Source organism: Copidosoma floridanum, unplaced genomic scaffold, assembly GCF_036245765.1.
Source record: "Copidosoma floridanum isolate Cflo_tuat_1 unplaced genomic scaffold, Cflo_Japanese_pri ptg000017l, whole genome shotgun sequence".
In the NCBI taxonomy this organism is placed as follows: Eukaryota; Metazoa; Arthropoda; class Insecta; order Hymenoptera; family Encyrtidae; genus Copidosoma; species Copidosoma floridanum.
The window spans coordinates 10864441-10884107 of NW_028321894.1; the positions used below are offsets into that span (position 1 = coordinate 10864441).

Here is a 19667-nt window from a genome sequence, read left to right on the forward strand (position 1 = left end):
CCCACTGGTACTTTATGGTTACGACTTCATCACTCGATTATTGATTAACTACTTTCATCAAACTATATTACATGGAGGTGTTGTGATGGTCCTTGTTTCTCTCAAAAGAAAGTATTGGGTGTTACGAGGCCATGAAGTAGTGTGCGCCTTATCCTTATTAAAAATGAGTTGGCTCCGCCTGACAAGTGGACTTTATGTTGAATAATAGAGGTTTTTAAGGACCTGAACTCTCTAGTCAGAGTTGTAAGGGTTAAAACTATCAGTATTGTCTTAGTTAGACCCATTCATAAATTAATTCTACTATAAAGTAGCTCTGAACTGAAGCCAATTACTTAGAATAAAATCGTAGAATAAGAATGTAAGTTTCATTATAAACAAAAAAAAAAAATATTTGCTTGCATTAATTAGATTCTAAATGTCATACCTAGTTATTCAATCTGATGTAAGACTTTGCTCATATTATAACTTTATAATTATCTTTGTAAGTATACTAGCGGTATACATTATTGTTTTTAAATTTCGATCTATCTGTTATATTTTGTTGATGTTTTTTATTTCTTTTGATGTTCATTCATACGGACTGCTGCATAATAATCTGGGTAGTATCTTTAACATCAAATTAGTGTTATAGACATTAACTCATGTACTTTACATGCTTTTGCGCTAGCAATTAACTTCAGTTTTTTGTAACCAATCGTGTGCGTAAAATGGTCCTGCGTGACCACCAATTATAGGGCTCCACGTTTTTATGTATTACTTTGGCTGCTCGCGATTGCTTGTCTGTAAGTTATTAGTCAGTCCATACCGATCGCTCGTCCAGTGAACCATTGTATGATCGCCGTGTAAATTAACTCGCGTGCCTCAAACAACTTTGATCTAATTATTCTTTGCTAAAGAGACTATTTTTAAACTTTGTTTTAATGTTCTTTTACAAGTCAAATTCAATACCGTGTCTCGAATATTTACCAAAGTTTTCTAATTTTTTCATCAAGTGTTGTAATTTCTGTTGTTAATATATTTTTTTTTACATCATATAAAGAAAAGTGTAAGTGTTAAATTCAATTTTCCTAAGCATCTGGCTCCTACTCACTTCCCTCGCAAACGGTTCATCAAGATTTTTGATGCAGTCCACAATCATTGGTTTCAATCCCTAACTAATGTATATGTTACAAGCACATAAAATCTGCATGATTTACTTTTTTTACGCTCAAACGAATTAGTTGCTTTCAGGAAAAATAGGGTAGGTTAATTTTTTCCAAATGTACCCCTTTTTAATATTACCAAGGTGGCTAAAACATATGCTAAATTGTGGTTTAAAGGAAGTACACTAAACATTGTCCAATTGTTACAATAATTCATAAGTACTGTGAATTATTAATTTTTTAAGACGTCTTAACACAGCAAAATTCATGAGTGCCACAGATAGAAACTTACTTTGGTTAAAATAGAACAATATTTTAGAATTTAATACAAAAATGTTTTACATTTACTACCTTGACTGTCAATTAACATTAATTTTAGTTTATTGTGACATAAGGTAAATGTCCCTATTATGACCATTAATTTCATCACACTTACTTTTTCAATTTTTTTTCAACTGTGAGCTTTAATAGTAGAAATTTTAGTATAAGCTAGTGCGCTACAAATTTACCATTATTATTCTCATATTTAAATATGGTTCGTAATTGTTAAAATACTTTATTCTATAAAAAGATCATAAGACGAAATGTATATAATTATGGAATGTTGTAAAAAACGTGTTTTTAAAAAATCTTAATTTAGTATAATATTTTAAGACAATTACAGCTTCTTCACTTGCATAACACTATCTTATTTAATCAAAATAATAACATCGTTTATTTGTTTTCTAGAAGTATGAAATTTTTTAGTTGATGTTAGGTGCCATAATACGTACAATTCAAAAGATAGGTTGTGTACGACTGTGTCCCTATTTATGGAATTATCTTTAAAATTGGTTATTTATTGTATATAAAATGACATTTTTCTTGTGATTTCATAAAGATACACAAAATCTACAACTACCACAATTTTTTCATCAAGTAAGTTGTATAACAAATACATGAATTTTCATATTCCATGAATAGGGACATATTTTACGAATAGAGACATTCACCTTATTTAATCAGAAATCTAAATTTTTCTATGGCTTTATGAAAGAAAAAAGTCATTAATAATTCTAATGTCTAACGATATGCAACTTGAATCATTATTTCATTTCTTACAATCAACTATGAGAAGTTACCAAGTAAAACATAATATGTTTTATATTTTAACTAAAGAATGTTATTTAACTAAATTAGTACATAATTTTATTTGTTATTCTAACAATATTCTAAAAAATGTTATTTACATTTATTAAAATTTGTATCATATTCAATACTTTCTAATGATATAAGCAGCGCAAAAATTTTTTGTAAACATTACGTTCAAAACAGTAACTTTTTTTTTGTAAATCCTAATATTAAAAGAATCAGACTATTTGAAATACAGAATAAGAAATAATAATTTATCAACAATCACTTCTGGACTACGTGAAATTAAACACATGGTTTTTTCAAAAAAGCGACGTTTTGCTGGCCTGGGGTTTGCCAGCCGCATCAGGCTAAATTTATTCACTGATTAAAGACACAAAAATCGCACAAAAAACATAAATTATACATATTGTAACAATAATTACACATTTTTTAAGAGAAAACTTATACGCGTGTATCTTATGTACAGGTGCTGGGCGGTGATTCAACGCTTGTCATTATATTATAAAATTCGCCACGAAGGTGAATAGACTCTACTAAGCAAATCAACGTCTTCCTGACTATTTAGCGTATTTCTAGTTAAATTGATATAAATAATTACTAATAAAATTTTTTTTTCGAAAATTAGGTTCCTTATTACAGATTCTAACGTCATCCCAATAAAAATTATGTTGCAAATTTAAAATATGTTAAGACACTACAGAGTCTACTTTGTACATCCGTCTTCGTTTATAAGTTATTCGTTTATAAGATATGTTAACGCATACTGAGTCTCACTAGTATACTTAAAAGGACAGTCAATACAAGAGAACTTATATACAACTTCGGTGTTGTCAAGTGTATCAATTTTATCTTTGTCTCACAGTATGATTCTATTTGATTGTTCGTCAATCATTGGCAGGACAGAAACATTGTAATGCTTTCAACTATTTTTTATTTAAAAAAAAAAATCATTGTTGACAAATGAAATTGAAACAACAAAATTTCATGATATTTCTAAAAGTTTAGGAAAACTATTTGAAATCGAATTTTTTGATAAATGTGAAATCTTACATTTTGACGTGTATTCATGAAATTAATAGGATATTTGTTATCAAGTAAGGACTGTCCTACACTATTAATATTCTTATTATAGAAAAATTTATGACAATAGTATGGCATGATCAACGAGATTATAAACAAAATTCTTTTTAAGTAAAACAGGGTGATTAGAAAAAAAAATTATGTGCACGAGTTATTGATGTCTCTTTCTTATACCAGTACGTAATTATTTTTTAATTTTTCATAATGAAAGTTGTATCCAAGAATTGATACTATTATTAATTTGAAGTTTATGAGTAAATTTAAGTTCACTATGATAATTATTAAGGACATTGATTACTGTATCAATATGTTGTTTATGATTGCATATAATAGTATCATCAACGTAACCCAAGTAGAAGAAGGGTGTACGATTTAATTAAATTTTTACTTCAGACAGGCAGCTAATTTCACAATTAGTCATAACAAGGTCCGCAAATAGTTAGCAAATTGGTGAGTCCATCGGTGCATTAACTGTTTGTCGACAAAAACTGCCATTAAAACTTAAATATGTATTGTCAAAAAGGAACTTAATGCAGTCTCTGAGTGTTTTTATTTGAATTTTACATTTAGTAATAAGGAGAGAGTATCGTCTATCTATATTTCTAAAAACAAGATTAAATGGAGTATTTGTAAACAATGATGTGACTTCCAGATAGATAAGTACAAACTTAGGGAAAATAACAATTTTTTTAATTCTTTCTATTAGCTCAAAACTATTGTCATTGCATGAATTAGCTTTAGGGAAGCAATGTTGTAAGCTGTTATATATGATTTGTGCTGGTAAGTGGAGCAAACTAGTGACTGATGAGATACTTGATCTAACAGGAACATGAGGTTTATGTAATTTTGGGAGGCCGTATGCTTTTTCTAATACTGTATTAGTTTGCGTAATTTGTATATTAGTGTATTTCCTAGGTAACATGTTATTGTTATTAAGTGTTTGTAATAGTTTATGTATACTTTTTTGTAACTGTGTAAGTGGGGTTTTTTAAACTATTGTATATGTATTTTTTATCGTTAAGTAATTTCATAATCACATTGTTGTAATCTCTTTTATGTTTGCAAACAGTGACACAACTTTTAGCTGCACGTGTAAAACAAATTTGTAGATTATTTTAAAGAAAAATGTTAAGTTGTTTGAGTTTTTGATACAATATTTAGTCTTGTACGAAAACATGGCTCTTGTATTTAACAAAGTGTGCAATATTACTTATGTTACTTGTCTGAAGCTGTTTTTAATATTTAACTGAAGGTTGGACCTGCCAAGGCTAATCTCTATATTCTTAATTTTATTAACAGTGTGTCTTCGGCTCAAACTTTTAGGCACACTATGGCTCGGACTCAAAGATACAATATCTATAAGACTTATCGGAATTTGAATTTCAGTTAAATTGTTTATTTACTGTTTCCTATTGTTGACCACCGTATTATTACTTATACTAAAATTGTCACTTCAGTTATTGTTATTATTTAGTGCAGATCTTAATCGGTTGAATTTTTTCTTGTGTTTTTGACTTCTCTTTATGTAAAATTCCTGACATTTTTTGTTGGTTAAACAAAAAAATTGATTAAAAATCTGAATCAAAGTAAGGTATATTGAGAGATTCCAATAGCATTTGAATGATGGTTTACCTCTTGAATTTGAATGTTAAGAATCTTCTTCGACAATTTTTCCCTGGATAACCAACCGCTCATCGTTAGACGGGAACATGTGAGTAAGCATGTTGGGGACGTGACGACTAAGAAGGTAGCCGTTGTGGCTGCCCGTGCTACTCAGAGCTGATTTCTCTGGCTTACATTTGTAGCCAAAAATTCTCTGACTGCACCAGGCGGGATGGTGGGACTGCCACACAACTCTGAAGAGTTGGTGCAGATTGTGCTCTGGCTAGATATGTCTCCTAGTATTATGCCGGAGACGTCATCGGTTAGAATGACTTTTTTTTTTATCGCACTCGTCGAGATTCAGGGTGAACGGAAACGTATGTCCCTTTCCCCTTAGAGAAGAGTGTCGTCCGTAATAGGGATATCCAGATGCAGGACTATAATCTCCATTGGCTATGCAGCCCGTTTAACTGCCGAAGCACGACTGCATCAGTTACGGAGACACTCCGGCTTATTATAACCACACTTATTTAATTCTGTTGCAGGTAGCCTTGATTTTATGTCAATGCCACCTAGCGGATTCCACTGAACTAAAGTGAAAAGCTGGCGAATTTTTGCAAAACTTCGAGCTTATTTATTGCTATTGTTATCTTATTTATTAAGATAAAACTATACTAAAACCATCTAGGAAGTATCATGAATTAGTGTGCAAAATGTCAGCAAAATGGGCTCAGTAGTTTTTGCGGTTAGTGATTACAACGCTTTTAGTAAATTTGCTTTATATATTAGTTAGATTCCCAATTTACGTTATTTTTTGCATAACTTTTAGTGCAGTAGCTTATAAATTGAAACCGTTTCAATTTAGGGAATGTTAACCCCTTTCGAACGCTTTTTATTATGGCGCTGGCAGTCATAAGCAGTGGCATTGTCAAGCAGTCGAGAAGCCCATTCGGTTAACAGACTGACTACTTCTTACTTTTTAAGTGGTAGATGTCACGCATGCATGTTTTATCATGCAGCAGTGCATCTGGTAAGACTGCTATAAGGGTACAATCCCATGACACGAAATAGAAGCTGTGAGCAACGTGAAACATAAAGCCATCCCCATGAGTTAATATAAATAGTATATCCTGCTGCACCATTAGCCATCTCTAGAACGTTTATCTGCAAATATTCACCTAGCGATTACAAGATAACTTATGGCTTTGTTTCAATATGGTTATCAGATATTAACAAAAAAATTACTATGAATTATGTCAAACTCAAAAACTTGAAAACAGTTTTTTTTTCGCTACGGATGCTTACACGTTTCTGTCCTGATTATTTTCAATTTGGCAGGTACTTGGTGACACTTGACGAGTGCTTGGCAGGTACTTGACGGGTATTGGTGAGTTTCTTTGTATGTTAGTTTGGCTCTATTCCACTGTTAACTGTTAAAGTACTAACTTATTACTATGTATATATATGAGGATTTTGACTTATGTAGACACTATATAAACAAAAAGCTTATAAATGCAGAGTTTTACTGACTCATGTTGCCTGCCTGAATACATTTATAATATTACAAATTTAAATCTTAAATGCAAGGAGTCTGCATAAGTCAGTTTTCAGATGTAAATACATATTTGTATGAATCTCTGTGTGTGTGTGTGTGTGTGTCTGTGTTGCAATCTGTAAATTGTTATTGCCTATACTCTGTGTGCTATCTTACTAATATATAAAGTAGAAGCGCTAAAACCGTTGTAATCGCTAACCGCGAAAACTACTGAACCGATTTTGTTGAAATTTTGCACACTGATTCATGATACTTCCTAGATGGTTTTAGCATAGTTTTTATCTTAAAAAATTTGATAACAATAGCAATAGATAAGCTCAAAGTTTTGCAAAAATATGCCAGCTTTTCTCTTTAGTTCAGTAAAATCCGCTAGGTAGCGTCGACATAAAATTAAAGCTACCTGCAACATAATCAAATAAGTGTGGTTATAATAGGCTGGAGCGTCTCCATTGTAATGTAGTCGAGTTTCAGCAACTCAACGAGCTGCATAGAGTGTGCTGTTGTTTGTCTTGCCGCTAGGTATCCCGATTACGGACGACACTCTTCTCTAAGTGGGAAAGGACCTAGGTGTCCATTTACCCTGAAACTCGACGAGTGCGACCAAAAAAAAAAAATTAAATCCAACCGATGCCATCTCTGCCACAATACCAGGAGACATATCTAGCCAGAGCACAATCTGCACAAACTCTTCAGAGTTGTGTGGGAGTCCCACCATCCCACCTGGTGCAGTTAGAGAATTTGTGGCTACAAATGTAAGCAAGGGAAAACAGCTCTGAGCTCTGAGGGGCATGGGCAGCCACAATGGCTACCTTCTTGGTCGTTGCGTCCCCAATGCGCTTACCCACATGTTCCCGTCTAACGATGAGCGGTTGGTTATCCGGGGAACGACCCAAGACGAGATCTTCTTTGGTCAGCAGCGTACCTTCCTCCACCACAGTCTTTGTACATCGAGACTCTTAGGGTAAGAATCAAGCAACCATAGCCAACTCTTCATAATCAGGAATAAAAATAGCCTGGAAGTTTCACCACTGGCACTTTTTAGCGCCATTATAAGTATTTACGTTCCCTACTTAACCATCAATTTCATTGGTTTTTTTTAGGATCTACCTGAGTGTAAACTACCTTTCCAACAAATACATTTTTATTACCATTTCCGAAAGTGATTCGTCGACTAAAAGACTATATTAACTAAAGACGGACACTATTAAATCAAGTTAGCCATTCACTAGCAAACGTCACCTACAAAGTTGTTCTTCGCAAGGCTGGAAAACCCGGTGACCGACGACCCTATACAACCCTCTCGACTCTAAGCATTCAACCAGGAATCACTGATCCTCTCGAATGTCTGCGTTAGGCAAACCTATAACAGCTATGTAGGAAAAAAAACTTGAGTCAACGGGACAGCGTCCACTGGACAAGTATCACTAACCAATCTCCCCATTTAAGATCACCAAAACAACTGAATCTGCAACTAAAAAAGATGCTTTGGACACCAACGTCTTCGACGTTATATCGGGAGACGTTGGGAAAGAGCACTACAACTAGCCCCAAAGCTTCAGACTTTGTAATTATTTTTCCAATCAATCTGGGTTTTCAACAGCAAGCCAGAGAAGATCACCCTGAGGTATCCTGGCAGTCACAGTTGCTGTTAACCGCAGTCAAGAAAGAGTTAACTTAAAAAGCTCACCGGTCTTTTTTAGGGCCATCGAACGTCGAACTGCCTTGTCAACAAATATATTAGAACTTAACAAAGTTGACAGAAAACACACTTTAGGGGTCACACAAATTTTAAGCATGCCAAAAGTCGCAAGAGGGTGAATCGAAAGAAAAATTTTAAGTGTATCTAATAAATACAATTTTACTTAGGCGTCAAAAAACTGACGCAGAAAATTTTTCGAGATTGAAACAGCAGCCTCAAAATCGATAACTAAAGAGTCTATTACGTGAGAGATCAGCTTTTCATTGTACCCTCACAGCAATCTCTGCAATCTTTAAAGATCCTACTTCAGATTTTTTAATGAGTAGAAAATGTATTTGTGTTTTTGTGGCATTAAAAATGTAGGGTTTGAGGTCCAGGACTTTGTTGCTCTGGTAACAAAGTTGTGAGATGAAAGAAAAAAAAATTTTTTTTAATTTAAATTTTTTGGGGGTTTAAAATCTTAACAGCTTCAAAAAATAGCCGTTTTCGTGAATTACACGGGAGAAACTGTAAATCAACGGCTTTTTATGGCCACCGATTATTTTATATCATAAAGAACGCTCGATACTTTTCAGTATAATAATTTTCTTGAATTTTTACACCTCATTATTTAACCAAATAAACTTTATGGATTCCGAAAAAATATGTTTTTAATAAGAAGATTTTTGTTCTGAGATGTATTAGGAATATGTGTAAAATTTCTTACTGAAAATGTTTCACATTACATGTCAACACACTACAGTGTTTTATTTAGTAAGTCTCGGGCGAAGCCGAGACGGGAGGCTGCTAGTTATATTTTAACCATGCTAGCTACTTAGGTGGTATGTAGGTTTTTCCGTATACATGTATTAGATGTGTGGACATGACTTAAAAAAGTTAGCTTATTATGTATCAATCAGGTCACATCCAAAGTAAAGATTGCTGACATTTTTACTATACCTCTTGATCATTAAACGTGAGGCTATGACTGATGAAATACTTAATGACTGTTTAATTAAGATGACTGCTGATCTCAAATTTAAAGATTAAATTTAAGTTACCTTAGTTTTCTGTAAGTAAACTTGATTAAAACCAGCCATATTTCAGATAAATTCAGACTGGGTAAAAAAAATACTATTTTATAAAGTTTGAGCACAACAACACCTGAAACTTACTAAATATGGATCAAAATAATGTGTCAAAAAAATAGTTCAAATATCCAGAACAAGTAGATAAGCTATGGCGATTCCGGCCCAGGTGGGCTCGAGTCGCCAGGCGATTTCGGCCAACTTCCTCTCCGCGGCGAGGGGCCCCTCTTTTCGGGTGGAGTGGTCCCTGCTGCAGCCAATGGGCGAGCAGGAGCTGTGGCTTCCTCGCATTCCTTGTGCGTGCGCTGCTTGAGGTTGCGTGCGCCAGCTGCAGTGCTGCTTGAGTTTGCGCGCGCTGTTTGAGTTTATGCGCAATGTGCATTAGCGCCTGTAGCGCCGCGTGCGCCAGCTGGTGACGTGCAACGCAGTTTGAGTTTGCGCGCGATGCAATGTGCGTAAGTCGTCTGCAGCGTTGATTTGCGCGCGCTGTTTGAATGTGCGAAACCGTGTGCAGCTTGTGCACGTGGTAGTTATATGGATACAAAACTTTTTTTTTGTGTTAGCGAGCGCGTTGCATGATAATGAAGGATATGGAGTGGTAGGGAAATAATTGTTAAACATTTTTTGTTTTATTTTTAAAATCAGTTTATATTAAATGAAAAATGTACATGATTTACAAAACGATTTTGTTAAACATGTTGTTCTTAAAATACATAAAAATTTGGCGGAAAAAATTTATCAGTATTATTTATATTATGTGCTTCGCTTAACCAACCACGTCGTAGCCGGTCATCCATGTAGGCTGTTGCTTTTGTCGTTTAAGGCGTTGATATGCTGCATAATATAAATCGCTGTCTTGCTTTGATGACTTAATTGATATGCTAGTCAGAAACCATTGTTTTAATAAATGTGCTTTATGTAGGGCACAAAATAGTTTTTTCTTTTCAAAATGGTTTTGCCCGTGTGTAAGGCATACTTGAGAAGAGATTTTGTCTTCAAAGTCTTTGAAAGTAGGATGCATTTGGGATAAATCGTGAACTTCACGTGTCAGGATTGAACTTATAAACTTAGCTTCATCACTTCCGTAAGTATAAATTCTTTTCAGGTTCTTGGCAATAGTTATTAGATGATACTTTAAGTCATTTAAAGTAACATCACCCTCAAACCATTCGATTCCGTGGACTTCTACCGTCTGGTGATTATTATGCTTTTTTACATCAGACGGTAAATCGTTAAAATTGCAAGGTGGCTTGATTATCCAATGGCCAACAACGTTTCCTTGCAAGGAAACCACTGAAACTTCTTTCGGTATGAAGTGTCTGTCAGCATTATAAAAGCCGTGGATACTAATGATGAAATCCATGATGTGTTTTGAAATTGTGAATATTTAAATTAAAAATGATTTTTTCTAATATATTTTTTTATTTGACAAGGCTCTCGTTTTACCGTTGCTGTTACTACTTGTGTCACATGAGTAAAACTGAGTGAATAATAATATACAACCTGTATTTATAACTTTTCTTTATCAGAGCTAGTGACATCTGCCCACCCAACAGCGCTGCGTAAAATTGCGCAATCTCTCTCTCCATGAGCAAGTATGAGATGTAGCTTTCCTTCTCTCTGAGTGCCTGAGCCGCTTTGGTGATTACAATCGGTCAGTTAAATAGCTTAGAAGCACAACTTTACATTTAAAAATTATTTTTACATCTTATTCTTGAATTATAATTTACATATTCTAACAGTTCTTTATTATTGGCAAAAAAATTTTTAATGAGGAAAAACTACTTTATACAACGAACTAAGCACATTTTTTTGATTTAATTTAAAATATATCCAATCCCTTATTGCAGAAACATTTCTGATAGCACATGAAGAGTTAATGTTAAAGGCATGGTATTTGCATGGCAAATAGACTTTGTTAAGTTTTGCAAGCGCTGGACATCCATACTCCTCAATATTAACGACTCTAAAAGTGTAGAAAACATGAATGACTTGCACCTTTATTATATTCTATCATGTGTGTATATACATACTTGCATGTTAGTATTTCTTCCAGGTATTTTTTTTTTCAAGGCCCTTGACGAAAACCGTTATCGCGTCAACAAGTTCAGTTTTAAATATATTAAGCGCTCTTTCATAGGAAATGTTTCCGACATTCCAGCTTATACCATGGAAATTGGTTATCAACCAACGATTTTGTTTCTTGTCCGCATAAGATAAATTTTTCCACGCGAAAGGCGGCTTAAGCACTATTACAACTGCCATGGAATCCCTATTTTTCCCAAGTTCGACATATGAAATTTCTTTAAAAAGAAATTTATTATTTGTAGTCTTAAAACCCTGGATATCTACAATATACTCCATCACTAAAAGAAAAATATACCTTCTTCGGTCGAGGGTATACAAACAAATGAATATAGCGATGAAGTACATTACACTAAATACCCAATAAAGCATCCCGATCCTTTTATGTAAATTAAGCATACCTTTTACCTCAATACATCTAAAATAGATTTTCACTGCATACATTTTATTGACGTGCGTATTATACTTTAAAAATTTATGGCTATGTGCACTTGGTCATAAAATGCAGGTAGCAAGTTTATCGGACTTGGAATATAGTGTGTAATAAATTTTAAGACTCTGTAATCTTTAAAATGCAGTTATGTTTATAATATTTCTTTATTTAAATATGATATATATTTTACAATTTATTTACAATATATTTAACAATTTATTTACAAAATATTTTACAATTTATTTACAATATCAAAATTTTAACTTGCGACTAATTTTTTTTTTTTTAATTTCATTTTCAACTTCTTCCTCAACCCTTTTTCTTTTTAATAAATTTTTAACTTCAACTATTTCCGGAGATGATTCGATTTTCAGCTGCGGAGAAATAAATATGACCGCAACTTCTGGCGAAGAGGTCAAATCGATAATTTGTGACCCTTGTGCTGACTGGAGTGATGTGCTTAAGTCTAGAGGTACTCTTTGTGGTGAAATACTCCCAATTTCCGTTTCGAGAGAGTAAAAACTCTCAGTGTATGAAAGAGTTGGGGAGCCCGGTGATTCACCACCTGAGGGACATGAATCCTCATAATCTGTTGAACAAAATAAAAAAAAATTATGTTAAAAAGAAAGAAAAGAAAAAATAAGAAGAAGAAACGTTTAAGAAGATTAGAGAAAAAAAATTAAAAGTATTCAAACTCACTTTCTGTCGGCTGTAAAACTACGGATAGATCAAGTGGAGCTGTTTGCTCCGTAATATGCTCTGCTGCTATTGCTGCTTAAAGAGCATAAAAAGCCTCCGTGTACGATGGTGTTGGAGAGATTGGTGATTCTCGAACTATATCGGTTTCACCACCTGAGGGACATGAATCCTCATAATCTGTAAAAAAAAAAAAAAAAAAAAAAAAAAAAAAAAAAAAAAAAAAAAAATTTTTCTATTTTTCAGTGAACAACGACCGCTTACACCACAGCATGAAGATTCTTTACTTGTTGCAGCACGGGTAGTACCGTTAGACAACGAGCTTCTGCCAAACAATCTACAAGAGTGGACTGATGAAGATCGGAATATTTTAACCTTGAGGGTGGAGACAGCTCTTCAAAACCAAAGGCCGAGGGTAATCCAACGAGAAATGAAGAAGATGATAAGCGAACGGATGAAAGAACGTGAAAGAATTTTAAAACAGGAAACCCGGCTTAAAAAAAGAATTGAAAAAGCTGAAGAAAAAAAAAGAGAGGCTATAGAAAAGCTCAAGCAACGGAGTTTAGCTTTAGCCACGAAAAATAGAGCAAGTCGAAAGCGACCTATTAAAGAAAATTATGTACATGATTTTTGTGAGAAAAAAAAAAAATGGTACAATGCCAAATTCTTCAATTGGCGAAAAAAAAAGAAAAAGTATTAGTAGTAGTAGTAGTAGTAGCAGCAGCAGCAGTAGTAGTAGTAGTAGCAGTAGTTGTGGTAGTTGTAGTAGTTGTAGTAGTAGTAGTGACAGTAGTGATAGTATGAATCCTTAAAATTAAATAAATTTGAATGTAAATTAAAAAAATAAAAAATAAAATAAAATAAAATGAATTTATTCTAAAATGTTGTGATGAGTTTTGTATAAACAACTGTGTACCCCCCCCCTTCCCCCTCCATATGCCTACTATTTCCTAAAATTTATTTTATATTAAGATTGGAGCTGCTTCAACAGCTCATTTGCATGTAATCTGTGAGCAAGTAAACTTGCAGTTTTTAGCTATGGCAACAGTTCAATATTTTAAAGATGTGGCTCACCAGCTATGGAAAACATATCAGCAAACTATAAATAGATATGATGCTGCTCATATCCAAATTTAGTTAGATAGTAGTCTTACAGTTCTAAAGGATAGTGATTTTTTTTTTAGTAAAAAAAAAAATGACTTATCAACTTCCGAATTGCAAAAATTTCAATCAGCGATAGCTTTACTAAAAACTTTAATACAACTACTTTATGATCGCTTAGAAATAGTAGAAGCAGCAAAAATATTTATCAATGAGTCTGAAGTTTTTGTATCAGACAGTGATCGTGAAGTTGAGGCAGCAGTTACAGCATTTGAAAATGAATCCGAAGTGTTTGAACCAGAAAATAATATAGAATTCGCGTCAACTAACAAGCTTGAAAATAACTTCATAAAATACGTTCAAGGTGAAGGTATAGCTGCAGGGGCATCTACATCAGCAGTAATACCGTCAACAACAACACTTTCAGATGCTGAGAACAATAAAACAGTAAGTCTCGAAGATGTTAATAGTGCTTTCGAAAAACGAATCATGACAGCATTGATTGTTAATTTAAAACATTTAGATTTGAGAAATTTTTTTAAAGATGCAAAGAAGCAGTTTTTTAACCGAATACAACAGTCTCTAAGCAAACATGAAGCACTAAAAGTTAATACAGTGTTGTCATCTGAATATGTTATAGTAAAAGATAACATTGAAAGTGCTGATATAAAATTCTTTAACACAAAGTCACAACCCATTTATCAAACAACTGATTTAGACGATTGGTTTGATAAGAATGTGCAACAGCCAATTGAGCAAAGTATGGATGACTTTGAAGATGCTGGTTCTGGCTGGTTTTTACATTCAATATTAAATTTAGTCATCAACATCAATAAATTGAATCCTATGCGAGGTAGTTCATTTATAGATTTACCAGATTACATTAAAAAAAAAATGCTTGTGTAAATATTGTTAACACGGACAATCAATGCTTTAAATGGGCTATTTTATCAGCATTGCATCCAGTAAATAAAAATGCAAATCGTGTTTCAAATTATAGAAGATACGAAAACGAGTTAAATTTTAATGATATTGAGTTCCCGGTTACCCCTAAAAAAATTTCTAAATTTGAAAAACAAAATAATGTTTCGGTTAATTTATATTTTTTAAAAAAGAAAGGTAATACTTATAATGTTTGTCCTAGTCATTTATCAGGAAACAAAAAAGAAAATCATGTTAACCTTTTACTTGTTGAAAGTTTTTATATTGATGAGGAGGATGATAATACAATCAATATTGAGAACGATTTAAATACAGAGTATAAATATCATTATGTTTGGATTAAAAATCTGTCACGTTTAATACGCAAACAGTTGTCTGAACATCAACATGCCGCAAACATATGTGACCGATGCCTTCATTACTTTTGGTCTAAAGATAAATTGAAGGCCCATGAAGAAGATTGCAAAAATATGAATAGTTGCAAAATTGTTCTACCTAAAAAAGAGAAGAATGAGCACATACTTAAATTTAAAAATTTTACATACAAGAACCGAGTACCTTTTGTTGTTTATGCGGACTTTGAATGTTTATTGGAATCCGTTGAAAATAAACGTGCGTATCAACATCATGTAGCATACAGTATTGGATGTTATATCAAATGCAGTTATGATGATAGTCAATCAGAGTATAAAAGTTATAGACAAAATGATGTAAATAATGATGAGACACCTGCTAAATGGTTTGTCAATATTCTTTACCTTCTTGCTTTAAAACTGGAAGAATTGTATAAAAATCCGATCAAGATGATTGATTTGACAACAGCAGAAAAGTTCATGTATGATCAAGCTTGTTTATGTCATATATGTAACCAGCCCTTTAGTTTAGTTGATAAAAAAGTACGAGATCATTGTCATCTGACTGGAAGGTACGCATATTTTTTATTTTTTTATTTTTACTGTGACAGTTATTATTTCATACACCAAACAAAAAAATATTTTTTCTATTGCAGGTTTCGAGGTCCTGCGCATAGCAAGTGTAATATTAATTATCATGATTCACGAATGATACCGATAATTTTTCATAACTTAAGCGGTTATGATTCTCATTTATTTATAAAAGAACTCGCGATGAACTTCCCAGGAAGAGTTCAACTTTTACCTCAGACAAAAGAAAAGTATATTTCTTTTACAAAATATGTTGAAGGAACTGATATTAATCTACGATTCATAGATACCTTTAAATTTATGCCGTCATCTCTCGACAAACTGTCATCATATTTAGATAAAATGAAAATTATCGAAAGTATATTCTCAAATGATAACTACAATATGAATCAAATAAATTTATTAAAAAGGAAAGGCATATTCCCGTATGATTATATATCCTCGTTTGAAAAACTAGAGGAAAAAAAGATACCAACAAAACAAGATTTTTATAGTAGCTTATACGAAGCTCATATTACTGATGAAGAGTATGAGTATGCTAAAAGTATCTGGAATACTTTTAACATTCAAACACTTGGGCAGTATTCAGATTTATACTTGAAGACTGATGTGCTACTACTTGCCGAAGTTTTCGAAAATTTTCGAAACAATTGTCTCGAAGCATATGAATTAGATCCGGCTCATTATTATACAACACCTGGTTTAACTTGGGATGCCATGTTGAAGTATACAAAGGTTAAAAATATTTTTTAAATTATAATTCATTATGAAATAATAATATTAATGATGATAATTGATTTAAGGTCAAACTTGAATTATTAACTGATATTGACATGCTTATGTTTATTGAGCGTGGCATACGAGGTGGCATCAGTCAATGTTGTAATCGCTATGCTAAAGCAAATAATGCATACATGGAAGAAGGCAAACGCGATGATATGGATGAAAAATATCTAATGTATTATGATGTCAATAATTTGTATGGTTGGGCCATGACACAACCATTGCCTTACGCTGGTTTTAAATGGATTGAAAATATTAACCCAACAGGTATTTTGAATGTAGAAGATGATGCTGAAATCGGGTATATACTCGAAGTAGATCTTACTTACCCCGAAACTCTCCATAACGCACACAAGGATTTGCCATTCTGTGCTGAGCACATGACACCTCCAGGATCCAAACAAAAAAAATTATTGACTACTCTGTACGACAAAAAACGGTATGTAATACACTATCGGGCACTCAAGCAAGCTGTGAGTCATGGTCTCCGTATAACAAAAATATATAGAGCTATACAGTTTCATCAAAGTTCCTGGTTAAAAACATACATTGACTTAAACAGTCAAAAACGTCAAAATGCAAAAAATGACTTTGAGAAGATGTTGTACAAATTATTTAATAATGCAGTATATGGAAAAACAATGGAAAATGAGCGCAAGCGAATTGATGTTAAGCTTATCAACAAGTGGGCAGGAAGATTTGGGGCAGAAGCATATATTTCACGTCCCAATTTTCATAGTTGTGACATATTTGACGAGCAGCTTGTTGCTATACAATTAATGCGCACTGATATTTTTATTAAAAAACCAACATACATAGGATTAAGTGTCTTGGACCTGTCCAAAACACTTGTGTATCAATTTCATTATGATTTTATGAGAAATAAAATCGGGGATCAGTGCAAACTGTTGTATACCGACACTGATAGTCTTATATATGAAATAACGAATAAAAATATCTATAATATGATGCGTGAGAATATCAGAGAATTTGACACGTGGGACTATCCTATCAACAATGACTTTAATATGCCTTGTGAAAACAAAAAAATTGTTGGTCTTATGAAAGATGAATGCAATGGTAATATTATGTTGGAATTTGTAGGATTGCGAAGTAAAATGTATAGCGTAAAAATTCAAAATCAAAAACTATTAAAAAAAGCTAAAGGTGTAAAAAGCTCCATTGTAGGAGCTACGATAACCTTTGAAGATTACATCAAGTGTCTGACTGAAAATACTAGCATCACTCGAGAGCAGAAAATTATTAGATCGCGTCATCATCAACTATACACTGAAAAAGAAACGAAAATTGCTTTAAGTGCACACGACGACAAACGATTTTTGCAACCTGGTTGTACCGATACTCTACCATGGGGTCATTATAGCATAGTGGGAGATGAATCATCCAATAAGAGGGAAGGATCGATAGAAGGGGTAGCCAATCAGGTAGGAGAAGCTGCAAGGACTGTTCCTGTATTGGATCCCTCAAAAATAGACAGAACACTAGCAGATGAGCCTACAGTGGGGGGATCGGTACCATATAAGGAGTCGTCTCGACCAGGCAAGCTCATTCTACACCCCAGCAGAGGTCCAAGTAAGGTTGAACTCAATCAACAGAAGCTGACATCACCTTTAAGTGAACCACCTCGTAAAAAACCTAAATACAGTCAAGGTAACATTTTTTTTTTCATTTTTTTATTTTTTTTTCTTATAGTAAATATTTGTGCATATTCACACAGCATATGTAATGTTTGAATAATTTATGCTAACTTTCATGTTTTTTTTGTTTGTTAAAGATGGATCTTGCAACACTCAACAAAATCGCTGACAGTGATTTTCTCCCAACGAAAAAACTTTCCGAATTGATTCCTGACCAAAACTACATGGTGTCAAAACTAAGAAAAGCTTATACTAAATTCGGACCCAAGATAGTTGCAGAACTTGACGATGAATTTCAAATTTTTCTGAAGACTAGTATAAGTGCAGCTTTGTTTAAAAACGAAGAATTTTATAATGAATTATTGGATGCTGTAAATAAATTTAAATTATTTATTGTTTACAATGGAAAACACATTATATTTTCTTATGTGTGATGTTAAAAAGTGAAAAATAAATTACAATTTTCTCTAAAATTTAAGTATTTATTTAAAACTTTCTTCCTATGTAACATTTTCATTATTACTTGATACATATTACAATCTTATAATTTTTTAACTTTAAGTGATTCAAATATCTTAGTTATTTATTCGTCCAACTATTGTGAGTACTGTCAAAACCCAACCATTTAACAAAAACTCGATTGCCACGCCTTTGAAGGATCTTCTCTATGAGGTATACATCAGGATGTTTTGTTTTCTGCAGTTCTTGCTCGTAGAAACCTCCAGAAATAGGTTGATCTTGATAATCTTTCAGATGATATGTCGTTGGATTTGTTGCTGCTACTCGCATGATTGTAAATATTTCTGTCGACCAATTTGGTGTATAACCTTTTTCGAATGCTTGTTTTGTCTTGCTCACACGTACTTTATTACCAATTTTAAATTTTGGCTTACTGCTATTTTCACATTTTTTTTTAAATTTTTTCAAGACTTGAACTTCATTTTCAGCAGTAACGTCTTTCGGTTTCACACCAATTGTTCGATGCTTCCTATTGTTATATAATTTAACTAACGTTTGTATTAAATTCAACCACTTATAATTGCCTTGCAAACTAAATTTTTTCCACATCAAATCTTTTAAAGTACGATTGAATCGCTCGCATATTGAAGCTTTAAGATTGCTGTAAGTTGAGTATAAATTTATTTTGTATTTTTGCATGAGATTTTGGAAGTTTGCATTATAGAATTCTTTGCCGCGATCAGTTTGCATGTTTACTGGTACCCGTCCTTTTTTTAATATCGAATGCATTGCAGCAGTTACTTCTTCACCAGTTTTTTTCTTGATGGATACAGCCCATGCGTACTTGGAGAAAATATCTATTACAGTGAGCATATACCGATATCCTTTGTTTTCGGAAGCGTAAGCCTGCATCTCTACAAGGTCTGCTTGCCAAGTCTCATCTAAACCACGTATGTTGAATTTTCGGCGAGGATAATTACGCCTTGCTGCCTTATGTAGTTCCTCAACGATTTGCTCCATGTATTAATTGTCTAGGTTTAAGTTTTCTGAATCAGCTTGAATAAATGGGAATTTTTTTTGTAAGTTGAATACAAAAATTCGAAAGCTATCTATTTCTTTTTCAAGCTTTTTAATTACTTTAATCAAGTAAGCATAATTTACTGCATCTTGAGGCTGTTTCGGTGTTCCAACATTGCACAGTCTTTTGTTATTTAAGTCATACTGCCCATCTGTTGTAAGTTTACATCCAATACCAGGAGGACCTCGGCTACCGCCTTCGGTTTTACC

General features: G+C 33.1%; 2 protein-coding genes across 2 annotated transcripts in view; one reads left to right on the top strand and one right to left on the bottom strand.

Annotated features, from left to right (window-relative positions):
* The window catches only part of LOC106639240 (glutamate receptor ionotropic, kainate 2), a 1100929-nt gene that overhangs the window by 379921 nt on the left and 701341 nt on the right, over positions 1 to 19667 (bottom strand). The window lies entirely within an intron of this gene.
* On the top strand, positions 17139 to 18592 carry LOC149374641 (uncharacterized). Its single transcript, XM_089592425.1, has 2 exons — positions 17139 to 17934; positions 18579 to 18592. Exons 1-2 carry the CDS (start codon positions 17139 to 17141, stop codon positions 18590 to 18592), a joined length of 810 nt encoding a protein of 269 aa, XP_089448551.1.